The sequence below is a fragment of the Mesoplodon densirostris genome, chromosome 12 (assembly GCF_025265405.1).
Source record: "Mesoplodon densirostris isolate mMesDen1 chromosome 12, mMesDen1 primary haplotype, whole genome shotgun sequence".
NCBI classification, from domain to species: domain Eukaryota; kingdom Metazoa; phylum Chordata; class Mammalia; order Artiodactyla; family Ziphiidae; genus Mesoplodon; species Mesoplodon densirostris.
The window spans coordinates 89,667,518-89,691,829 of record NC_082672.1 but is presented as its reverse complement, the minus strand read 5'-3'; the positions used below and the strand labels follow the sequence as shown (position 1 = coordinate 89,691,829).

Below are 24,312 nucleotides of genomic sequence, written 5' to 3'. Positions count from 1 at the left end.
GCCTGCCGATGCAGGGGACACGGGTTCGTGCCCCGGTCTGGGAGGATCCCACATGCCGCGGAGCGGCTGGGCCCGTGAGCCATGGCCGCTGAGCCTGCGCGTCCGGAGCCTGTGCTCCGCAACGGGAGAGGCCACAACAGTGAGAGGCCCGCGTACCGCAAAAAAAAAAAAAAAAAAAAAAGTATTTATTTTCATATAATAAATTTTCAACAAAAGCTGTTAGCTATTACACAAAAATCGCAGCTCCATACTTCTACTTAATAGTTTCATTTCAGGGACAGAACTTACCTGAATTAAGGCTTACCTATTATAATTAAATGTACTGTTCCCCACCCCTTCAAAGGAGCACATTAACAGTACTCACCCCTAACAAAGTAACAAAGAATAAACAGAAGTAGCCACACAGGTTGTGTGCTACTGACACCTGACGGAATTTAGCAAAATGATTTGAGATTGTATTCAACACAGACCTTGTTTGTAAGCAGTTTACAAATAACTGCCTTAATATTTACATTTTAACCTATAACTCTTTTTTTTTTTTTTTTCCCGGTATGCGGGGCTCTCACTGTTGTGGCCTCTCCCGTTGCGGAGCACAGGCTCAGTGGCCATGGCTCACGGGCCCAGCCACTCCGCGGCATGTGGGATCTTCCCGGACCGGGGCACGAACCCATGTCCCCTGCATCGGCAGGTAGACTCTCAACCACTGCGCCACCAGGAAAGCCCCTAACCTTTAACTCTTTTCAATGATCTAAGCTCTTAAAATTATTTAGTTATTAAGTACATTTCAAGTGGCTTTTATCACATTCCATAGGTTAAGAATTCATGACTAGAAAGTGGAATCACTGTAAAACAACAATGCAATTATCAACAAGTCTTTACTTTTGGAACTTTATAATGGCATTCTTAATAAAATCAATAACTTGACCATAAAATCAAATTCCAAACTTGAATTAATTATAGTTATAGAAAAGCATCAAGAGACCAGAAAAAAGATGATACTCTTCCACCATAAATTAAAGCATTAAGGCTCACAGAAACCTATGTGAATCCTCAATATCCTACTAAGGCACATATAAGCCTTTTGGTCTAGTGAGTTGCCACTAGATCTTCATGGTCCACCAAGCTTAAGCTGAACACCATAGAAACATATAATGTAGGGAATTTTAGAGCTGAAAGGGGACTCAGCTCAACTACAGTAATTTTCAAATTGGTATTCTATGTAATTATACCCTAGGAGACGTTAATAGCTTGGCCATGAGAAAATGTGCTCTCTGGACAGGTAAGTTTAGGAAATGCTTGGATAACCTTCCCCGGGAAGCTTACACCCTGGAGGCGTATGTGCGTATTAGTACAGTAGTAAAGGTTTTGAGAAGTCTTGCGGTTAAAAGTAAATCAGAAGTTAAGCCTGATGTAAACCAATGTGCTCCCAAATTATTTGCCATGGAACACTGTTTTGGGGCAGTAAGAGTATTAATGGATTCAGAACAGTGTTCAGGGGAAACAGTTTGGAAAAATGTGAACCTATGAAATTCCCTTAAACCGATGACAAATCTGAGGCCTAGAGAGATCACACCTGGTCATCAGGAGAACAGAGGACTTGAATGAAATCTCTCCTTCCCAGGCAAGAGTTCTTTCCACTAGTTTCACTATTAAATAGGACTCCTTTGACTGCATATAGTCAAACATTTAATTAACAACATTTACTTTACATTTAACATTTTGGTTATGGTGTTACATTTCCAGGCTTGTGTATTAACTTAGATGTTTTTAATTCTTTGAGTCTCGGGTTCCTGATAATCAGGGTCACCTGGAGATCTATTGTTTAGTAATTCTGGGTAATAATTTAGTTCAGGGTGGCTGAAAGTAATCACTTTAAAATAAAGCATTTGTCCTACAACTGGTTTTAATTTACTCTTGTTATAACTTCTGTCAACTCAACAAAATCACTGTTGTTTATCAGGTGGAGAGTTACTTACAACATAAAGCTAACATATGTTATCCACAGTAAAATGCGAGACCTTAGCTTATGTCTACATCAAGACAGCCAACAACATCGAAATTGAAGGATTTTGTCTTTCTATAGTTCGGGGTTTATTTCTCAGGCAAAAACTTAGTTTCCTATCTTTTTTGTAATCACAAAAAAAGTTTTGATTGCTTTAACTGCAATCTCCAAATCAGATTTTTCCAATCTTTATATTTCTCAAACTCCACAGAACTCTAAGAAAGTGTAAGAATAATCAAAACACAAATTACTTAGCTTTAAAAAAAGTAGTTGTGTGCCACTCCCCTTCCCCCTCCGAGAATGGAAAGCGACTATTGTTATGTTGCAACTTTAAAAGTCTCGGGAATCAAAGGTGATGATTGTTAACAACTTCCTTATAACTGATCTGACTTCCTCTAATAAACTTCTACACTCCTTTCCAACCCCCCGCATGTAATATGAACCAGGGCGGGCATTTGTGTCTCCTCAATCCTAAACCAACCCCCCAGATGCATGAGGCCGCACGAAGCCTCGATTCCGCCAACACAGAAGTGCATCCGCGCGCTCTCATCGCACAGGTGCGACTTCCACCCCAACCTCGCGCACCGTGCGGCCCCTGCGCAGGAGGCTCGGCCCGGTCACCCGACGCCCCATCCCCGCCTCCGGCCCCGCCGGCCCCGGCCTTCCTCGCGGCGCCGCCGCCCGGCCCCTGCCCGCCGGTCCCCGCGCAGCTCCCGCCTCCACGGAAACCAGAGGGCGGCCGGCCGGCTTCGCGAGTTCAGGCGGGGCCGGGGCAGCAACATCCCCCAACCCATTAGCCGACCCGCGGGGCGTCCCGGCGGCTCGGGAACGAGCCGGGCCAAGCAGGCCGCTCGGGGTCGGCTGCCGGCCTCGCGACCGCGCTGGGGGCGGAGACGCTGTTACCTGCCGGGCTCGGCCGCTCCCTGCCGGCGCCGCTCTCCTGGCAACCGCGGCAGCGACACGGAGGCCAGGAGCCGGAGGGCCTAGTGACAGCTCCCGGCGTGCACCGCGCTCGCGCCCACGCCGGCGTCGACGTCCTCGGCCCTCGATCCCCGCCCCCGGTCCGCTCCTTGCCTCCCGGCGCTAGCTGTAGCCACAGCGCCCTCAAGCGGACTGTCGGGGAAGCGGCCCATCACCATCAATTGAGGGAGTGGACCTGGAAAGGGGTGTAGCAGGGAGTGGACGCGCCAGCCCCATCATGATGGGTGGAGAGATGGAAGGGATGCTAGGAGTTGAAAATAGCTTTTAAATATTATTTAAGTATTTGTTTAAATTGTTTAACTAATTGTTTAATTCCTCAATATTAAGGAACCCCAAGCACAGAGAGGTTAAAAGATTTGTGAAGTTAGGAGACAAATAGTTGTTACCACATTAGGAGATATTTTCATTCTAGAACCCTAGAATCATGTTGTTACAAGAATTGCACCCTTTTGCCTAAAATGTAGGGTGAAAAAAATGGTTGATTTCTTTTGCGAATGTGAAATACATGAATACATGAAATATAACAATTCTTAAAAATAATGAAACATCAATTATGAAGAGCATGCTGTGTTAAGAATGGTATGTAGGGAGTTCCCTGGTGGTCCAGTGGTTAGGACTGCACGCTTCCACTGCCGTGGCCCACAATCAATCCCTGGTCGGGGAACTAAGATCTCGCAAGACGAGTGGCCCACAAAGAAAAAAAAAAAAAGTTATATTTCAATATAATGTGTCAGTATTTAGGCACTTAATAACTTTGAGAATTAAAGGTGGAAGGCATAAGGAGTCGAAATTGTGGAGGGAAATAATCAATAAACAAATATATCATATACATTAGGAAGAAGAAAGAGTTTTATTTAAGCCAAATTGAGGACTATAGCCTGGGAGACACAGGTTGAAGAAGCACTTGAATTGTGTTCCACTGGACTACAAAATGGGGGCAGCTTATAAAGGCAAAAGGCCCCAAATTACATAAATTATTTGTCAAGAATTAGGATTGGAGCCGGCAAGAAGTACGGGTGCCTGTTACGTAAGGATTGGTTGGGGTCTGAAACGGTTGCGTAGTTACAAGGGGAGACCTTGAGACTATAAGTTTGCAGCTGGCAGCTGCTAGCAGATATTGTTCTGAGAATGGCTGGTGGCGTCCTTGAGTCGGATGCAGTTAAGAAAATTTAAGTTCTCAGTAATACAAGAATGTGTCTGAAACTATGTCCACAATGACCACCTTGGCTCCATTTGGAATGCCTGAACCACAGTTACTCCATTTTTTTTAATGCATGTCTTCTTTAATGGTTAAAGTAGATGCACGATGCTTTTTTTTTTTTTTTTTTTTTTTTGGCCATGCCAGGTGGCATATAGGATCTTAGTTCTGAGACCAGGGATTGAACCCACGTCCCCTGCAGTGGAAGCACAGAGTCTTAACCACTGGACCGCCAGGGAAGTCCTCAATGCATATTTAATAGGCCACAAATAGGCTGTTTGGGTTAGCCTAAAGTTCAAGTTAAACCTTGTATAAGCCAGAATGACTTCCCTACATCTTAATATGTGAAAATGTCTTCCATCAAAACCATCACGCTTCATCACCATTGAGATGAAACAGCAGTCAACTTAATTCTTTTAATTGTGTTACCTCCATCCATGATTTTTAATTATTCTGATGGATACAGGAATTTGTGAGGCCAAACAATAAACTTTAAAAACACCAAATATAGATTTTAGAAAAACTGTCTTAAACTAGTATCTCTAGGGACATGGCTTTATTATTTATTTGGAAAATCTTCAAATTAATACGTTTGGTGTGTGATAATTGTGACGTTGAAATGATAAAGTAGAAAATCAATAAACATACGATTTTCTACATACAAGCAGTCATTGTTTCTATTTTTTAAAGCCTCTTGTTTGAAAAGAATTTTCATTATAATAATACCATGGCCTTATATTTTAATATTTTCCCACGATAAGTACTTACATTGTATTAGATCCTTTTCTTTACTGGGTCAAACTTTCCAAAAACATCTTCTAGTAGCAATGATAGTACAACTTCCCTGAGTCAGTTTTTACTTTTGCAAAAGTGAAGAGCAGAAATGTACATATGGAGTCATTCTCATCTTCCTCTTTTCAAAAGTTATGGGAATGATTGATCCTGTGCTTCATGATACTGGATTTAACCACACTCTCTTCTGCATAGATAACAGAAAACCTCTCACATTTTTGCAACCGTTTCCATCCTGGAGCGACTGGGTCTAAATTGAGAAGCAATGCCACGTCAGTCCCGGACATTTGTTTCCTCAGACAGAGCTACCAAACGGCCGACTAGCGTTCACTAAAAAACAGAAAAAACAAAAAAACCGACCGTAGTTCATTAAAACAAAAACAAAAAAATCCAAGATACAGTGTGTTTGGGGTGGGGAATTCAGCTCTCTGGCCTCCTGGGGACAGTGCCCGGCTATACCGACCCCGCTCCAGCATCTCCTTCTCGTCCAGTCTCCTCCCTACCCACGCTACCCAAAGCACTGCACTGGGGGTCTGACTTTGAAGGTCATTTCCAGGGAGCCAGATGCATCAGGTGGCACCGAAGGAGGACACTTCGGCGCCCCCCGCCCCCCCGCCCATCTTTCTCCGCGCTCAGACCCAAAGCCGGGATTTGAAACTGCCACGCCCCCCAGATGGAGTCCTCGTGGCGGCACGCTCTTCTCCCGGCAGATGGCGCTGTGGGCTGGCGGGCAGCCGACCTCCGGGTCCCGGAGGCCCGCGCCGCCCACACCGACGCCGCTGGCTGCTCCTGCTCCGGCTTGGGCCGCACGTGCAGCCCCTTTCCGGCCCTGGTGCCCAGGGTCGCCGGAGCCCCTGGCTGGGTGCCCGCCATGGCGGCGGCTGCGGCGGAGGCGCGCGTGTTCCTGGAGGTGCGGAGACGGCTGCAGAGCGCCCTGCTGATCCTGGGGTAAGGCGGGCGGTGGAGTGCGGGCTCCCAGGCGCAGCCTAGCTCGCTTTTCGGCTGCCCGGGCAGGCTCCCGCCTCCCTCGGAAGGACGGGTTTTTGAATTTCTTTTTTCCAGTTGCTTAGAGCTTCTGGATTACTCAAAGTGGAGTTACTCGCCCCCGCGCGCGCCCCCAGTCGCCCCTCGGCTGGCAATCTCAGCATCACCTGGGAACTTTTTAGAAATGCGTTGTCTTAGCTCCACATCAGCGCTACTGAATCAGAACTTAGATTTTAACACGTTTCCCGGGATTCAGGTGCACATTAAAGTTTGAGGATACCTAATGTACCACACCGTTGACAGTGCCCTGCGTTTCCAACAAAACAGTGCAAAAAATGTTTTGATTGCCTCTTTGGAATCCTCGTTGTAAGAAATCTGTTCCAATGTGAGAGCTTCCTGTTTTGTAAATAAACTCCGGTGTTATTTTTTCCTCCCCAAACTGTTCTCTATGCAAAGGAACGGACGCACGGGTTCAGTAAACGTGTGTTCAGTAAACGACTAACCAAGGTTGCAGACTTATTGGAGCTCATTCTTTTATTCATATTGGGAGTTCCAGTGAGAAGTCTGCACGCGTTTAACTTGCTATTCATTACACAAACAAGAAACTTAGGAAAAGTGTTCTCTTTTTTTTTTGGTTTGGTAGTATATGGGACCTCGACGATTCCCTTGTGACCACTGTTTCAAACAGAGTAAATTAGACGTTAAAATCCCGAACGTTTTATTACACAGCACCACTCTGAGATAGACTGATGCGCTAAGGCCTTCTCTTTTCCTGAAACCAGCCGGATGTCTGGTGTGGCAGTTTTGGATTTGGCCTGAGAACTGGATTCAATCCTAGCTTCTTCACCAGAGTAGAATCCTTTTTTTTTTTTTTTTTTTTTACCGGTACGCGGGCCTCTCACTGCTGTGGCCTCTCCCGTTGCGGAGCACAGGCTCCGGACGCGCAGGCTCAGCGGCCATGGCTCACGGGCCCAGCCGCTCCGCGGCATGTGGGATCTTCCCGGACCGGGGCACGAACCCGTGTCCCCCTGCATCGGCAGGCGGACTCTCAACCACTGCGCCACCAGGGAAGCCCCCAGAGTAGAATCCTTTAATTTGAATGTTTTCAATTGTAAAATGGGGACGATGTTTATTACTCTTCTTTCTCTCTTTCTCCCCTGCGTCCTCCCCCGCCCTTTCTCAAATCATGAGTTCAAATAAGTGCTGCACGTCCAACTCAAATTCACCTTGTAAGGTTATTCGGAGCCCACACCTTACACAAAGCGAAACAAGACAACCTCCCTCCTTTCTCTCGTCAAAGGGGCCCTTCATGGTTCCCCTGGATAACTCTCCCTTCTTTCAGCATGTTAAGAAACCTAACTTTGCTGGACTCCTGTTTTGTCCCTGGTGGTCTTTGGCTGTTGAGCTTCATCACCAGTCAATTTCCCCAACCCTAAAAGCAGCCACTGTTCTGATTTCATTCAACAACGATTAGCTTGCCAGTTCTTGAACTATGTATAAATGGAGTCATACAATATGTACTTGTTTGTTTCTGGCTGCTTTCCTTCAACAGTGTTTGCGAGATTCATGTTTCATCTATGTCATTGCATATATCAATAGACCATTCTTCTTTTCCTGCTGAGTGGTTTTCCACTGTATGAATATACGACAATCCATTTATCCATTCATCTATTGCTGGATATTTTGTGTGTTTCTAGAGCTTGCTTGTTATGAATAAAGCTTCCATACATTTTTGTGGTTTTTGGCCACACTGTGTGGCTTGCTGGATCTTAGTTCCCCCACCGGGGATTGAGCCCGGAGCCCTCGGCAGTGAGAGCGTGGAGTCCTAACCACTGGACTGCCAGGGAATTCCCAAAGCTGCCATACATTTTTGTGTAAGTATTTTTGCTGGGTCATAGGGTAGACGGGGGCTTTACTTTATGAGAAACCATTGAACAGTTCTCCAAAGTGATTGTACCAGTTTACAGTCTAACCAGAAAAAAATGAATTCTAATGGCTTCACATTCTCGTTTGCATTTAGTGTTGTCAGTCTTCGATTTAGCTATTCTGATGGTATAAAGTAGTATCTCATTGTCATTTTAATTTGCATTTCCCTGATTAATAATGTTGAGTACCTTTTCATTTGCTTTTTGGTCATTCCTATATGTTCCTTTGTCAAGTGTCTTCTAATATCAAGTTGTTTGTCTTATCGTTGAATTTAAATAGTTTTTTATATAGTCTGGAAACAAGACCTTTTTCATTTATGCCTGTGAGTATGTGAATATTTTCTCCCAATCTGTAACTTTTCATTTTCTTAGTTGTGTCTTTTGATGAACAGAACATCTTAATTATTATGAAATCCAGTTTACTGCATTTTTTTCTTTAATGATTAGTGTTTTTTGTGTCCTTAAGAAATCTTTGCCTACCTCCAGCTTGTGAGATTTTTTTCCTATGCTTATTTTCTAGGAGTTACGTAGTTTTAGCTTTTACATTTAGGTCTGTGATTATGTCAAATTAGTTTTTGTATTTGGCATGAGGTAGGGGTCAAAGTTCATTGCTTTTCTATAAGGATGCCCAGTTGTTCCATCACCATTAGTTAAAAGGCTGTCATTTCTTCCACTGATAAAACTCAAATGTCTTTGTCGGAAATCAGCTGACTATATTGTTTGCATGGTGTGCCTTTTTCTACCCTTTTACTCTCAACTTGTGTCTTTATATGTAAAATTTTAAAAGCATGTACTGGGCGGAGTTTTTAAAAATCCATTCTGACAATCTCTGCATTTTAATTAGAATTTTTAGTCTATTTGCAGTTAATGTAAATGATATGATTTTTATTCTTTCCCTAATCTTAAAAGAACTGCTTCTAGCATTTCATCATTGGGTGTGATGATGTTGACTTTTGGCGAATCTGTTTGGTAGACTGCATAGTTCCTTTCTTTTTGTTTTAATAAATTTATTTCTTTATTTTTGGCTGCGTTGGGTCTTTGTTGCTGCGCTCAGCTTTCTCTGGTTGCAGCAAGTGGGGACTACTCTTCCCTGTGGTGTGCGGGCTTCTCACTGTGGTGGCTTCTCTTGTTGCGGAGCTCGGGCTCTAGGCGCGCGGGCTTCAGCAGTTGTGGCACGCGGGCTCAGCAGTTGTGGCTCGCGGGCTCTAGAGTGCAGGCTCAGTAGTTGTGGCGCACGGGGCCAGTTGCTCCACAGCATGTGGGATCCTCCTGGACCAGGGCTTGAACCCACGTCCCCTGCATTGGCAGGCAGACTCCTAACCACTGCGCCACCAGGGAAGTCCCATAGTTCCTTTCTATTCCTAGTTTACTAAGGGTTTTCATCATGAATAGATACTGTGTTTTCCTTAATGATTTCTACGTGTATTGTGATGGTCATATTTTTTCCTTTAGTCTTTACTTCTGTGAATTGCATTAGAAACAGTCTATTTATATTAAGCCATCTTAGCATTCCTGGGATAAACCTTGGCCATTCATTTATTAAATTCACAGACGTTTACTGAGTTCCTATTCTAGGGCCCAAAACTCAGATTCTAGTGCTGGTTATATGGCTGTGAACACTAACAACAAAGCAAAGACAAAAATGCTTGCTCTCATTGAGCTTACAGTCTAATGGTGGCAAGAGGTAGGCAGAAAATACACAAATATTTATATATGTTATAGTGAATAGAGATATGTACCTAGCAGAAAATAAAATAGAAAAGGGGGTAGGGAAAAAAAATTCCAACCCCTTATTCTGAATGAGAAAGCAACAGTGGAGCAATAAACTGAAAGGGGTGAGGTCTGGGACTGTATTATTCCCAGTGGAAGACTGTTGCCCTGTGAGAGAACAGAAAGTATGAGGTGGTGCCTAGTTCAGAGAGATGTAGGTGGGCTGGTGGAGCACCTAGTAAAGGGTCTTGCAGTGGTGTGCTGGAAAATGTTCAATGACCTGCTCTCCAGGAAAACCAGACAGACAAAAACATTCTTCCTGATTTGCAGCACTTACTGATTCCTGTGGTGGGGATACTTTCACCATAGATGACATCAAACTACCAAAGTGAGGTCAACTGGCTTGCAAAATGCCTGGAATGTTAACAATTGCCTCTAGTATATTACTGGGTCTTAGGGACCATTGAAAGGACCTTAGCTTGGACTCAGAGTTGAGATGTGAGGTTATTAGATGGTTTTGAGCAGGGTGTGCCACCTGAAAGAATACAAGAGAATAGTGACAAAAGCCTCACATATAAAAAGTGTGGGCAATGAGGGTCTCAAACACTTTGTTTTGGAATAATTTCAAACTTGAGAGTAAGTTTCTGTCACTCCTGAATACGTTACTGTGGATTTCCTACAAATAAAGACGTTCTCCTACAAAACCAGCATGCAACCCTCAAAATTGGGAAATGTGTTACGGCCATCTTATACTCAGACCTTATTCCAGTGTTTCCAGTTGTCTACTTAATATCTGTAATACAAAGGAATCCAGCTCAGAATCATGCATTGCATCCTCATGTTTCCTTCGTTTTTCAATCTGGAAGAGGTCCTCAGTTTCCTTGACTTTAATGATCCCGACACTTTCGAAGATTACAGCCCAGTTATTTTGTAGACTATTCCTCCATTTGGTTTTGTCTTATGTTTCCTCAAGATTACATTCAGGTTATACATCTTTGGCAGGAATATCACAAAATTGATTCTGTGTTCTCATTGCATCCTCTCAGGTGGCACATGGTTTTGATTTGTTCCATTACAGTTCACGTTAACTTTGAGAACTTAAATAAGGTGGTATCTGCCAGGCTTCTCCACCATAAATTGCCCTTTTTTTCTTTGTTTGTTTGTTTTTTGCGGTACACGGGCCTCTCACTGTTGTGGCCTCTCCCGTTGCGGAGCACAGGCTCCGGACGTGCAGGCCCAGCGGCCAGCTCTGCGGCATGTGGGATCTTCCCGGACTGGGGCAGGAACCCGTGTCCCCTGCATCGGCTGGCAGACTCTCAACCACTGAGCCACCAGGGAATCCTGCATTTTTTCTTCATTATAAATAAGTGTTAATTGAGACTAAGTAAATGCCCTGTTCCTCATCATACCTTCCTTTTATTCATTTATTTATTATTATTTTAAATTGAAGTATAGTCATTCATTTATTCATATCAGTATGGACCCATAGCTCTGTTTCATTCAGTGGGTTACTTTTTTCTCAAATAACAACCAGATGGGGCCAGGGGGAGTCCCTTCAAGATGCTTTCCGTGTTTTTGGTTTTTTGTTTGTTTGTTTTGACATTCTTTGATTTCTTCTTAGTTGCACAGCAAGATATGCCAGGCTCAGACTCATCTCATTCTTTTCCTGTCCCAGCCCTGGATGTAGTTATTTTTCCAAGGAACCGTGTTTTGTTCCATTTCTGTTCATTTTGTTTTTAAGTTGAAAATGACCTTTAGAAACGAAGATCTGGGCACAGAGTGTGCTCATTACTATTGGCGTGTCACTTCTCCCAGACCCACTAGTAGACAGAACTAGAGTGTGTGTGTATGACATATGTATTGCGTTTATGTATGCATGTATATGTGTGTGTTTGTAAATATATCATAATACACATACATATATATCTATATATCTATATTACTGTCTCTATTTATATGCATTGGAAACCATGACTTCACCCAGGTATTTTAGATTCTAGTCTACCACCATAGGATCCATTCTGGTTTTCTCCCTTTCCCTCTTTGTAGCTGTTCTCGCACAGTGAGAATCCTGGATTCCATTATCCTCATGACATGTATTTACTTGGTCTGTTCCACTCTATGCAGTTAATCTTCCGCTGGCATCCTTTGCCGCTCCCCTTCCCCCCACTCGGTGTCGACACTCTCCTCCCTTGCTTGGGCTCTGTTACGGACTGAATGTTTCTTTTCCCTCAAAATTCATATGTTAAAGCTCTACCCCGTGATGGTATTAGGAGATAGGGCTTTGGGAGATAATTAAGTTTCAATGAGGTCATGAGTGTGGAACCACTATGATGGGATTAGTGTCCTTATGGGAAGAGACGCTAGGGCTTCCTCTCTCTACCATGTGAGGATACAGTGAGAAGGCAGCCATCTGCAAGCCAGGAAGGGGGTCCTCCCCAAGAACTGCTAGCATCTTGATCTTGGACTTCCCAGCCTCCAGAACTAGGAGAAATAAATGTCTGTTGTTCAAGCCACCCATTGTGTGGTGTTTTGTTATAGGCACCTGAGCAGACTAAGACAGGCTCTGAAACTCCATGCTGAGCTGCCCCCCACCTGCTGCTCACATTTCCTCCTTTCTTCTCTTGGAACCTGACATCCTTGCTGGGTGGCCCTCCTCACCCTGCTGGGTTTCTCATATCTACCCCAGGCTTCAGTGGTTCTCCCACCCTTTCGAAGATACCTATCTTTCTTTGCCCTATGTAATTGGCTGCATTTTTCAGGAAGAGGAAGGGAGGAAAGGGTGGTATGGCAGAGGTGGGCAGGCAGGGGACTTAGGAACCCGGTGGTTTCCCTTGAGACACTTCCAAGTGCCAAATGCACAGTCTAGTTTGAAAATCACTGAAGTACCAAACTGAACAAATTGTGTATCTTTAGAGCAGTGGCTGGCAAACTACAGCCTAGGGGCCAGATCTAACCTACGGCCTATTTTGTTACAGTCTATGAGCTAAGAATGGATTTTATATTTTTTAAAGGGTCATTAGGAAGAAAAAAAGTAGGCTATGCCTCAGAGACCATATGTGGTCTATAAAACCTGAAATGTTTACAATCTGACCTTTTATATAAAAAGTTTTCTGACATCTACTTTAGAGGATTATTATTTCTTAAACATCATTTCTGAAGACTAGACTTTTGACTCAAGAGTTTGAGTCTGTCTTCCCTGGAAAAGACTCAGGTTTGTTTTGTTTTTTTAATAATTTCTTTTTTAAAATTTAATTTTTAATTTTGGGGGACTTCCCTGGCAGTCTGGTGGTCAGGACTTCACCTTCCAATGCAGGGGGTGTGGGTTTGATCCCTGGTCATTGGGAAACTAAGATCCCACATGCCTTGCTGCCAAAAAACCAAAACATAAAACAGAAGCAATATTATAACAAATTCAATAAAGACTTTAAAAATGGTCCATGTCAAAAAATTTTTTTAAAAAACAAAACTTTTGACCACGTTGCACACTTAGTTCCCTGACCAGGGATTGAACCCACGCCCTCAGCAGTGAAAGCGTGGAGTCCTAACCACTGGACTGCCAGGGAAGTCCCAAGACTCAGGTTCTTGATATTCTGTATTGCCAATTAAGTGCAGATCTATGCACTTCTAAAAGGAACTAGCCAGAAAGTAGTTTTAAAATTTTCTAAGGCAAAATAGGAGGCCTGACCAAGATTCACACCTGAACACACAGTATGACCTCTCTACTTGGATGACATGGAAGTGGATGGCCCACCTTCTGTACTTCAGTGACACTGAGTGGATGGCCTGCTCTTGCTGTCAGCACTTAAGAGGGGATCCAGGTGCTTTGCTCCTCTGGTGCAATGCTGAGCATATTTCAACTTCATAGGAGTATCATCTCTATATGTCTTCGTACCCTTCTGTACGTTTGGTGCCTGGTAGACAGCAACTGTGTTTTACTCTATTGCCTGCACCAAGTGATTTGTGTTTGTCGTGGACTGGATTAGTAAGTCCTTTCATGCCAGGTATTCATACATCACTAGATTGTTTTCTTCATTATTTGTTTATTCTTAAAATCGACAAAGTTTTTTCTCCTGTACCTTTTGTTTTACGTAATCCTGGCTTATCAAAATCCTGTATATCAAATACCAATGCTTTACTCTAATTTACTGTAAGTAAAGTAAAACATTGAAATGCTGGTCTCAGAAGCAAGGATATGTCACTAACTCATCCATTCGTTATTCACATAACATTTACTTAGTGCTTGGCCTAGGATAGTCGCTGCCCCCCTCCACGTGCTTCCATAGTCCCCTGTATTATGAATAAGTGCACCGTAGTGTTAATGCTCTCTTGATCATTCCTGTTTACTAGCCTGTCCCTTGCTTGGGGGTGTGGGGTGCCGAGGAAATATCTGGTTAATCATTGTATTCCCAGTACCTGGCACATGGTAGAACTCAAAAACGGTGTGTTGAGTGAGTGAATGAATGTCGAAATCATGCTAGGATCAAGGGATGCAAAGGTGAATAAGCCACCGTCTTATGCTGCCTTGTTGAATTCTCTGGCCAAAAATACTTTGATGGGGCTTCCCTGGTGGCGCAGTGGTTGAGAGTCCGCCTGCCGATGCAGGGGACACGGGTTCGTGCCCTGGTCCGTGAAGATCCCACATGCCGGCGGAGCGGCTGGGCCCGTGAGCCATGGCAGCTGAGTCTGCGTGTCCGGAGCCTGTGCTCCGCAGCGGGAGAGGCCACAGCAGTGAGAGGCCCGTGTACCGGAAAAAAAAAAAAAAAAAAAAAATATATATATATATATATATATATATATATATATATATATATATATATATATATATATATATATGCATCGTTACCATAAAAAAAAGAAGAAGAAGCAAGAATGAAGAATATGTCTCTGAACTTTCATGTTACGGGGGCAGCGAAGAGTACTCTCTGACCACATCTAAACCTAGTACAGATTTAGTTTCCTTCACGATCAGTTCACTGCTGTTTTTCCACGACAGTGTCTAAATTCAGGGCCCTTATTGAAGAGGAACAGAGAGCTCCTTGGCCATCTTTGTTTCTTTCATAATGTGGCTTTCATCAATGAGAAATAATTTCTTTTATTTTTAATTCCCAGCGATCCGAAAGAAGGAGGTCTGCCCATGGATGTTTGCATAACGCCGACCTCGCTCCAGATGAAAAGCCCCGGCGGCTGCACAGAGCTCTGGCTGCCAGCAGGGGTCAGGCTTGTCCCGTCCTCCTGCCGTGGGCTGCAGCACGTGGCCGGGGACGGGCTGCACCTGCGGCTGCAGGCGCGGGCGGAATTCTGCACAAGTGAGTAGTGCTGGCGGTCCTGTTTCTGCATTTGCTTTTCCATTATAAATCAAAGGTGATTTCTTTTTTTTCCTTTGAAAGGTTGAACTTTTCCCAGGTGAAAATCACTGCTCATCAGCTGCATAGAATGAGCTGGGGGTCCAGAAGATGTCTGTTTTTTATTTGCCAGCTCTGCCCATTATTAGCTGCATGCAATTGAACATGTTACTTAACGTTTCTGAGGCTTTGTTTCTTTGGGGTTTTTTTAAGTGTTTTGTTTTGTTTTCCTAATAGCCTGCACTTTTTTTTTTTTAGAGCAGTTTTAGGTTCACAGCAAAATTGAGCAGAAGGTACAGAGATTTCCCACATAGTCCCTGCTTTGTTTCTTTAATTGTAAAAAACCTGGCTCACAGAGTTGATAGGCAGATGAAATCAGATGGCAATCGTGCAAGACCTGGTTGATATTAAAGCATTATGTAGAAATTCATTCATTCAACAGATTTTAGCTCATTGATCTAGGTGCTGGGGTACAGAAGTGGGCAAGCTAGGAAGGTCTCTGCCCTCATGGGGCTTAAGATTCTAATCAGTGGGAACAGGTAATGAACACACAAGTTATTTGGATACAGAGGTAAGTGCTGTGGGCAAAGTAAAGCAGAATAATGGGATAGGGCGTGACTAGGGGCAGATGAGGGTCAGGGAAGGCCACTCTGAGAAAGCAGTGTTTGACCAGAGAACTGAATGATGGAAATGATCGCATCCATGTAGGACATTTTATTTATTTATTTATTTTATTTATTTACTTTTGGCTGCGTTGGGTCTTCATTGCTGCGTGCGGGCTTTCTCTAGTTGCGGCTAGTGGGGGCTACTCTTCGTTGTGGTACATGGGCTTCTCATTGTCGTGACTTCTCTTGTTGCGGAGCACGGGCTCTAGGCGTGCGGGCTCAGTAGTTGTGGCTCCCGGGCTCTAGAGCACAGGCTCAGTAGTTGTGGCTCTTGGGCTTAATTGCTCCATGGGATGTGGGATCTTCCCGGACCAGGGCTCGAACCCATGTCCCTGCATTGGCAGGCGGATAGATTCTTAACCACTGCACCACCAGGGAAGTCCGGGACGTTTCTAACTAGAGGGAACAGTACATATAAAGTTTCTGAAATTGAGTTTGATGCATCATTTGACTTTGATTGTTGCTATGCCTGTGATACTTCCAATATTTTGTTGTTGGCACATTGATTCAGAAAGGCAGTAGAAATGTTTCTCGCAATAATTTGTCGAATGACCTCGCTGATTCATTGCCTCTTTGCCGTGTGAGTGATATGCTTCGGAGGATTAAAAATGATGTAGGGCTTCCCTGGTGGTGCAGTGGTTAAGAATCCGCCTGCCAATGCAGGGACATGGGTTCGAGCCCTGGTCCGGGAAGATCCCACATGCCGCGGAGCAGCTGGGCCTGTGAGCCACAACTGCTGAGCCTGCACATCTGGAGCCTGTGCTCCGCAACAAGAGAGGCCGCGATAGTGAGAGGCCCGCGCACCGCGATGAAGAGTGGCCCCCGCCTGCCACAACTAGAGAAAGCCCTCGCGCGGAAACAAAGACCCAACACAGCAAAAGTAAATAAATTAATTGATAAGGGACATTGCAAGTTTAGTTAAAAAGAAAAATGATGTAAAAAAGGGAAACGGAGGCTGTGACAGCTGGATGTGATACTCGTTCTCAGGGAAGGATTATAGTTCTTATAGATGCACTTGAGGTTTCCCTGTTGCCTCATGGATGCGAAGCCTTTCATCTGCATTTCTCCATGCAGCCCCAAGGGCGGTCGACGGGATTGTACTGAAGAGCTGTTTAGGAGTTGTCAGGTGTTCCCTGGCATTTCTATCCCGGCTTTTGAAAGGAAAGAGAAGTAGAGGGGGCTCCGTTCCTTTTTTGTTGGAGAATGATTTTGCTCAAGTGCTGGATTAGTGAATAACTAGTCTGGGTTGAGCAGGGTTGGTATGAGGAAAGAAATGTCCTGGGGCTGAAGTGGCATAGGATAAAGCTAAGAATGACTGTTGGAATAACCGTGGAAAGAAGAATGGGGCCGTCAAGATGGGAGATAGATGCTCTGAGGGTACCTCATGATGGGCAGGGGAGGTGTTGTTTCAGGGAAGAAGCTTTGGGAGTCTGGCTCCTGTGATGTCATCACCTGTCTTTAGCGATGATGAACAGTAGCCACAGCAGGAATCCTGGGTCACATCAGTAAACTGGAGAAAGGCAGGCGTGAAAGCCACACTGGAGTGTTTTCAGATCTTCTGCTAGTTTTCTGGGACCATGGTTTTAGGTCCTATAATGAGGAGGTACGGAGACCTTCCAGAGACAGAATTGGTATGTGGCCTACCCATGTTCTATAACAGTTAAATAGCAAAACTTGAACCATTTTTAAAAATTTAAATCAGCAAACATTACCGTCTAGTTTTAACTGTTGGACAAAATAAATTGACTGCTGTGTGTTGGTTTGCATCTGTTGTTGGCATTCATGGGTCTCCGATTTCTTTACATTTTTAACACATATTTTACTCAACAGTCTGAAAAGGAGAAACATTCAAAGCCCTGTTCTGCAGTGCATGAAGGGGTTTGCAAAATAGATCCCTCAGCGTTTAATTGCTTTCGTGCTTTCCGCATAATAGGTGGTGAATAAATATTTGCCGAATGAATAAATATCAAATAGGTGCATACTGATGTAAACTTGAATCAAAATCTGTGGTAGGAAGCGAGTCTTAACATTTATAGCATTCAATCTATGTTTCAGGGTTTTTACACAGTTGACTTTTCAACTATAAGAACGCTCTTTTAAGGACTACAGTAGACATATTGTTACACTGTTCTGAATGCATAGGTCAGACGTGACCTTTGACCCAGAACTGGCTGCAGTGAAGTCTGTGTAGCACCAGCATTAGATTCATCCCCAGGTGGCGGTGCTTCCCAGGATGCCCCTGTGTCAGAAGGTTCTGACTTGAACCTGAGCCTGCATCATGCTGGGTGAGCAGCAGAGGGCAGTGTGTCACTGAAAATTTGTTTATTGGTTCTGAAAAGAAAATCTTGGATGTCTTACCCAGGTCTACTTATTACCTGCTCAGAGCTAAAGGATACTGTTTGTTTCACTTTAGTGCTACAGGGCAGTCCTAAAAATTAAACAGAAGGATTTTTAACTCTTAAGGCTTAAACTTTCTCACATCAATTTTTTTAATCTTAAAATATAAAGTAACATAAACCAAATTCAAATTACTTGATTCTAATGGATATAACCTCACTTCTTCAGACTTTTTTTAATAGACAAATATTTTTGTGGGTTTTTTTTGTTTAGTTTTTTGGGCTTTTTTGGAAATGAAAGTTTCCTTCGTGAATGAAATAACGGAAACTAAGGAAACATACTGTCTTATACTATGGGAAATATATGTTTTCCCACAGCTTTAATCAGAAATTGAGTCTCACTCTTGGAAGATGGAACTCTTCTTAGGAGCCGTTTCATTCCCCGGGACCTGCCCAATAAAGACCAATTTCAAGATTGATTTTGTTTGTACGTACTGGTAAGATGCCAGAGCGGACATCAACCTTGTTTAAATCGAATTAAATTTTAGAAGTCTGTTTACCAGCAGTCACAGTGATGAAAAACTGTCCCTAGGCATAGCAGAGGAAAGCTGAGGATGGGGAAGCTCTGTGTAGTTAGCTCGATGTGAAAGAAATAGCTCCTTTTTTCTCGTCCTTAACGTTGGTGCTTCCAGAATGAGAGAAATAACGAGTCATCTATGTTACACAGATAATTTAGGGCAATACCTAACTCTGAACCATGTAGCAAAATCTGTTTTTGAAAACACTTCCCAATATTTGCTTCTGCTTGAGTCATCAGATAATACTAACTAAATGGGTACTTCTGGGTAGATCATAAGCAGTGCTTATTGGTGGTAATTTATTGCGGCTCTTAAACTCTAAGTATGTTAATGGATTTGTCCCAGACCTCTAAGATTTGCTGTTTCCTTGATTTCCTCTAGAACTGATCTCAGTGTTTAATCAAAGCTCCCAAGCCCAAGAATGTTGCACGTTTTATTGCCAGTCCTGCGGTGAAATCATCATGAGGAACAGGTAAGGAACACAGTCAACACTGGTTCATCCTGTGCCTGGCAATGGTTTTTCTCTTCTTCTGTCAGAATTTTTGAAGGAACTGCCAAGGGAGCAGTCTGTGGCCTTCAAATGAGAGCCACAGACTCCGTGTCACTTTGAACCAGACCAGCCCCCAAACTCTCCGGCAATCACGGAGCAGCTAGATTTGCAGCTAGATTTTCTCCAGCTGACAAAGGGGAACAATAGGACGCTGGCTTTGAGGGAGGACGGCTTATCTTGGTGGAATAGCCGATAGAGATAGGCCCCTCTCCTCTGAAAACAGACACGGCATCTGTCACATGTTTTAGCCATCATCCTGGTGAATGAACTTTTTCCACATTAAGTGAATTTTCTAAATAACAGAAGCTTTTGCGGCCCAATTTTGTACTTGAACTATTTCTATTAGTACCTTTCTAAAATCCATTTCCTGTTTCCCTGCTTATTAAAACACCATATAAAGCACAAATCAACCTTTTCTTGATGCTTAGGTTAACGCTGTAACCTGCCTTCGAGGTGTGCTGTGATTACCCCATTGAGATGGGAAGGGCCCTTTGCTGTATTCTTTGTATTCTCATGTTGTCTCTTTTAATTATTTTTCCATCCTCTCCTCCCGTCAGCCTCTTTGTTTCCTGGGCACAAACTCTGCTCTCTGAATTTTCTAATCACTCACAGGCTGGAAAGACAGAGCAAACCCTTATTATCGTTAACAATATTTTTGGGGTTACTCTTTGTTGCAGTGCGTGGGCTTCTCATTGCGGTGGCTTCTCTTGTTGCGGACCACGGGCTCTAGGCATGCGGGCTTCAGTAGTTGTGGCTCACAGGCTCTAGAGCACAGGCTCAGTAGTTGTGGTGCGTGGGCTCAGTAGTTGTGGCATGGCATATGGGCTTAGTTGCTCCGTGGTATGTGGGGTCTTCCCAGACCAGGGCTTGAAGCCGTGTCCTCTGCATTGGCAGGAGGATTCTTAACCAGTGCGCCACCAGGGAAGTCCCAGTGGACAATATTTAAAGGAAGAATTTCGAGCTCTTTGTTGGATGGGTTTCCTTGGAGACTTACATGAGACCCCTCCTCCTCCAGGTCTCCATGCAGGGATTCAGCAGATCTCTGCTGGGAGCCTTTCCTGAATGCCGGGCTGGTTTATGTGTTCCCCGGAGGTTTATTCGCCTGTCTTCCCACTTCAGCTGTAGGCTTTGGGTGCGGGATGGTCCTACGCATGTTACTTCTCACTCATATTTAGAGCACGGTGTTGGGTAGCGGCTGGTAGTACAGACCCGGAAGCCGGACTGTCTGTGCTTGTGTCCACCAGTTACTAGCTGTGACCCTGGGGAAGTTACTTAACCACTCTGTGCCTTCATTTTTTTAAATTATTATTACAAAAATATAAATAACAATAAGAACTACCCCCATAGGGTTTGGGGGAGGAGCGAATGCGTGTAACTGGTAAGCATTCAGTATGTGATAGCTCCTGCTGTAATTCTTGCTCTTATCACCATCTTCATCATCACCGCCCCCAGCATCAGGCTCGCTGCCCGAGGAGGAGTGCATTCTCTATAAATTCTTGCCAGGTTGACTTGAGTAAACGTTAGGGTGCTTCTTCTGGTCCTCCATCCGCCTCTCTCTTTTTTTTTTTTTTTTTTTGCTGTACGCGGGCCTCTCACTGTTGTGGCCTCTCCCCTTGCGGAGCACAGGCTCTGGACGCGCAGGCTCAGCGGCCATGGCTCACGGGCCCAGCCGCTCCGCGGCATGTGGGATCTTCCCGGACCGGGGCACGAACCCGTGTCCCCTGAATCGGCAGGCGGACTCTCAACCACTGCACCATCAGGGAAGCCCCATCAGCCTCTCTTGCTTGCTCTCTGGTTCCTGGCAGCATCCCGGGTAGATGAGATCGTGGAAAGTTATGCTGGTGTAATTGGGGGGCTTGTGAGCAGTGCACCCTCTCAGTGACTATCTTGGGGAAGCCACGGGGTGACTCTGAATCTGCAGGGGAGGGAGAACGTCCTCACTCAGGTTCCCTAAGGCTGAGGTGGCCGCACTGTCAGGGATAGGCCCGCTTGAGCCTGGAAGGTCCAGAGCATCCCGGGTTACCCTGGAGTTTAACCAGGACAGTTTTCCTTCTCTCAGTCTATTTCTGGCTTTGGTTTAACTCTCAGACGCAGTTTCTGAAACATGTGTGCCTCTACAACAGCGAGAGGCCTGCAAGTCACAGAGGAGCGAGTTTACTAGAGTAACGGACTTCCCTGGTGTGCTTGGCCTGAAGGATGTGCTCGTTCATCACTGGCTGATACTGCATCTTCTGTTTGGTGTCATTCCTCTTTACGACCCTGGACTTGAGAGCTCGGAGGGCTTAGAGGCTGACACTGGAAGGCTGTATGTGCTCTCCCGAACCCTGACCTTCAGGAGGCCGTGGGGTGAGACCAGAGCGGGAGAACGGGACCTGGGTTTGAACTCCAGCTTTACCATCACAGGCTGGGGAACCTGTCCACATCACCTCAGCTGCTTCTTATGTAGTTGTTAAGACGGCCTAGTTTCCTAACTTGTGAAGAGAATAAACGCTTTTACGTTTAAGGCTGTAACATATATAATAGTAAATACTCGACAAGCTCTTTTTAGTTGGCTTTACAGCCTCCTTCCACCCCCTTTTCCATAATTGGCCTTATTGGCAAGCTAGCAGATTATCTAGTACGGTGTTTCAGGCCTTTTTGATTCAGGACTCCGTATTTTTTAGGTGTGCCAGGGAAATGACCCCCTCTCTCCCTTTTTCTTTGCGAGAAGGTCCACAGTGGACGTGACTTAGGCCTTGCTCACTTCACAAGGCTTCCCTGGACGCCTTTGCCTATCACACATGTGTGCCTGGCACCTGGGGGCCTCTTGAGCAATGCGGAGACATCCTTAGTAGGCGACGGAAGGCTTTGCTTCCATTTCACTCTTAGGCAGCAGGCCCCGTGGCTCTCTGGTTGATGGAAAGCCACGCTTCCTCCTGTGTCTGCACAAGGATGTCATGTTGACTGTTTGCATCAAGCCCAGCGGTCTTCTCATTTCTCCCTCAGTTACCTGTGCCACGCAGGTGGTAAGGACATCTGTGTTTGTTGAGTAGAAAGTAAAACCAAAGGTATTTCAAAGGAGGCTTGTATGTGCTGTAATCAACTCACTGTCGGCATCCTTTTCAGGAAGGCATCTTGGAATATGGTGGTCTGTCTTAGCAGGAGCTCTTGTATTGGGAGCAATCGAGCTGAGTTAAGATCTGCTTACCGGCCAGCCTTTCTATCTGGGAACAAGTCACTTTGATTCTCAGTTTCCTCATCTGCAAAATTCGGAGGTTCAATTAGATAGACCTATAAGAGTCCTGCCAGCATGAAAATTCTGTGCTTAGTCAACCTCAAAAAGTTGCACCTTGAGTTCTGTGAATCATGATTATTTGGATAGTGCAAGAATAATGCTTGTTACTTTTTTTTTTTTTGTGGTACGCGCGCCTCTCACTGCTGTGGCCTCTCCCATTGCGGAGCACAGGCTCCGGATGTGCAGGCTCAGCGGCCATGGCTCACGGGCCCAGCCACTCCACGGCATGTGGGATCTTCCCGGACTGGGGCACGAACCCATGTTCCCTGCATCGGCAGGCGGACTCTCAACCACTGCGCCACCAGGGAACCCCACTTTTTTTTTTTTTAAATGAAAAAGATTCTTGTCAAGCAAATTATAGGTGCAGAAGACTGTTTAACCTATTAAGACTCATTAATGGCTTTTAATACTTACTAGCACCGGCGTGCATGAAATCTGCTAATTACAGCAGTCTTTTTTCTGCATTCAAAATCACACGTTCCTAGCCATTTGTTTGGTTGTTTGAAAATAACACCTTATTTCTTTACAATAAAATTCTCCAATTTGCATTCTTACCAGTTCAGCAGAGTTTTTCTGTAAAAATTGTCCAAACATATACAATTTTTGATCATTCTCTTGTTAACAGTCCCTAATATCAAGCAACAATAATAATAAAATTTAGTTCGTCGTGATCAGTCTCAGAAACAGCTAAATGGTCATTGTGTTTGGAATTTGTTACGTCTTTTAGAAATAAATTCATGTCAGACTTGAATTATATCGGTTGGCCAAACAGACTTTGAAACATCAGCCTGATTTTCAGTCATTTGAGAGGTCTCCCAAGGTCTCTGGAAAGGCCCTCTCGGTTCCACCTGCACCAGCAGAGCTGGGTGTCAGCCCAGCAACTATGAGGGCATTGAAACTCTAGCAGGTAACAAGCAGAGTGGACTTAACAGAAACATAAGAGATGTCAGAATATCCAACTAGTTGATTGGTCCATTTGACAGACCAGCTATTATTGTAGTCTGAAAACAACTACTCCTATGAATAGTCACTTTTCTGTGAAAGAGAACAAAGAGGTGAAAAGAGAGGACAGGCACACACTGAATTATTGGTAACATTGTACAAACTTTTGGAAAAAATAATAATGCCAGCTTATCTATACTCTAGTGGCTATATTTTGAGCTTTAGATATTTGACATTTTTCTTAAAATTCTTATTGCCCACTTGGTTCTAATCCAATGTGAAATCTCTGTATTACCGTTGTTAATATCACTGATGAATGGTTGATTTTAAAGTTAAGGCATTTCATTTTCTTGTCTATGTTTAAGTTTTAAATAAACACCATCAATCAATAACATTTATTAAACTTGTGCATTTTAAAATGTAGTAAAATGGATACTCTTCAATGTTAGTGGTGGATCTTTAAATTGATCATTTTTTTTCTGAAGGCAATTTGGCAATATGAACTAAAAGACTAAAAATTGTTTATACTCATTGACCAAGTTTAAAAAAAATAAATAAAATAAAATTGTGCATTTTAAATTTTTTCCCCCAAAGCTTATGCTTAAGATACGTTAAAAATAACTAAAACATTTTAATTAATTAAAAGCATGTGTTGCTGTTCATCATAGAATCTTAAGCTGAGAGAATGTTCAAGAAATCATTTCACTCTTTTTCTGAGCTTCAGCAGGTTTTTACGTAAAAACTACCTTGAAAAAAATGTGGTATCTATTTTCTTTTGAAAGTTCTCTTGGGAAGTAGATCATATCAAAGTTTTAGGGTTTTCGATAGATACACTTTCAGGAGAGCTGTGATTAAAATACATCTTTTGTTCTTAAAGGTTTTATGTTTTTTCCAAACATCAGAAAATTTCTTTCGGCTGTAAAAACACTTTTATCTTTGCAATGACTTGTGAATTAGGCTCTTTCTTGCTCGATGTCTTACCTAGATAGCTATGGGGTATAGTATAGCTTTTATTCACCGTGATAGAGGG

General features: G+C 43.9%; 2 protein-coding genes across 6 annotated transcripts in view; one reads left to right on the top strand and one right to left on the bottom strand.

Moving 5' to 3' along the window:
• DOP1A (DOP1 leucine zipper like protein A) overlaps positions 1-2,993 on the bottom strand; it is a 111,153-nt gene extending 108,160 nt beyond the window's left edge. For all 3 annotated transcript variants that reach the window (XM_060115076.1, XM_060115078.1, XM_060115079.1), the window contains exon 1: positions 2,906-2,993. The gene's annotated coding sequence lies outside the window, so the exon portion shown is untranslated. The remainder of the gene's footprint in view (positions 1-2,905) is intronic.
• Positions 2,994-5,747: 2,754 nt separating this feature from the next.
• Positions 5,748-24,312, top strand: part of UBE3D (ubiquitin protein ligase E3D) — a 232,058-nt gene continuing 213,493 nt past the window's right edge. For 2 of the 3 annotated variants that reach the window (XM_060114861.1, XM_060114863.1), the window contains exons 1-3: positions 5,756-5,921; positions 14,705-14,901; positions 18,898-18,988. In XM_060114861.1, the coding sequence (XP_059970844.1) occupies positions 5,845-5,921; positions 14,705-14,901; positions 18,898-18,988 (365 nt within the window). In that variant the 5' untranslated portion in view covers positions 5,756-5,844. Of the gene's footprint in view, positions 5,922-14,704; positions 14,902-18,897; positions 18,989-24,312 lie in introns of all 3 variants that reach the window. The other variant, XM_060114864.1, reaches the window with a different exon arrangement.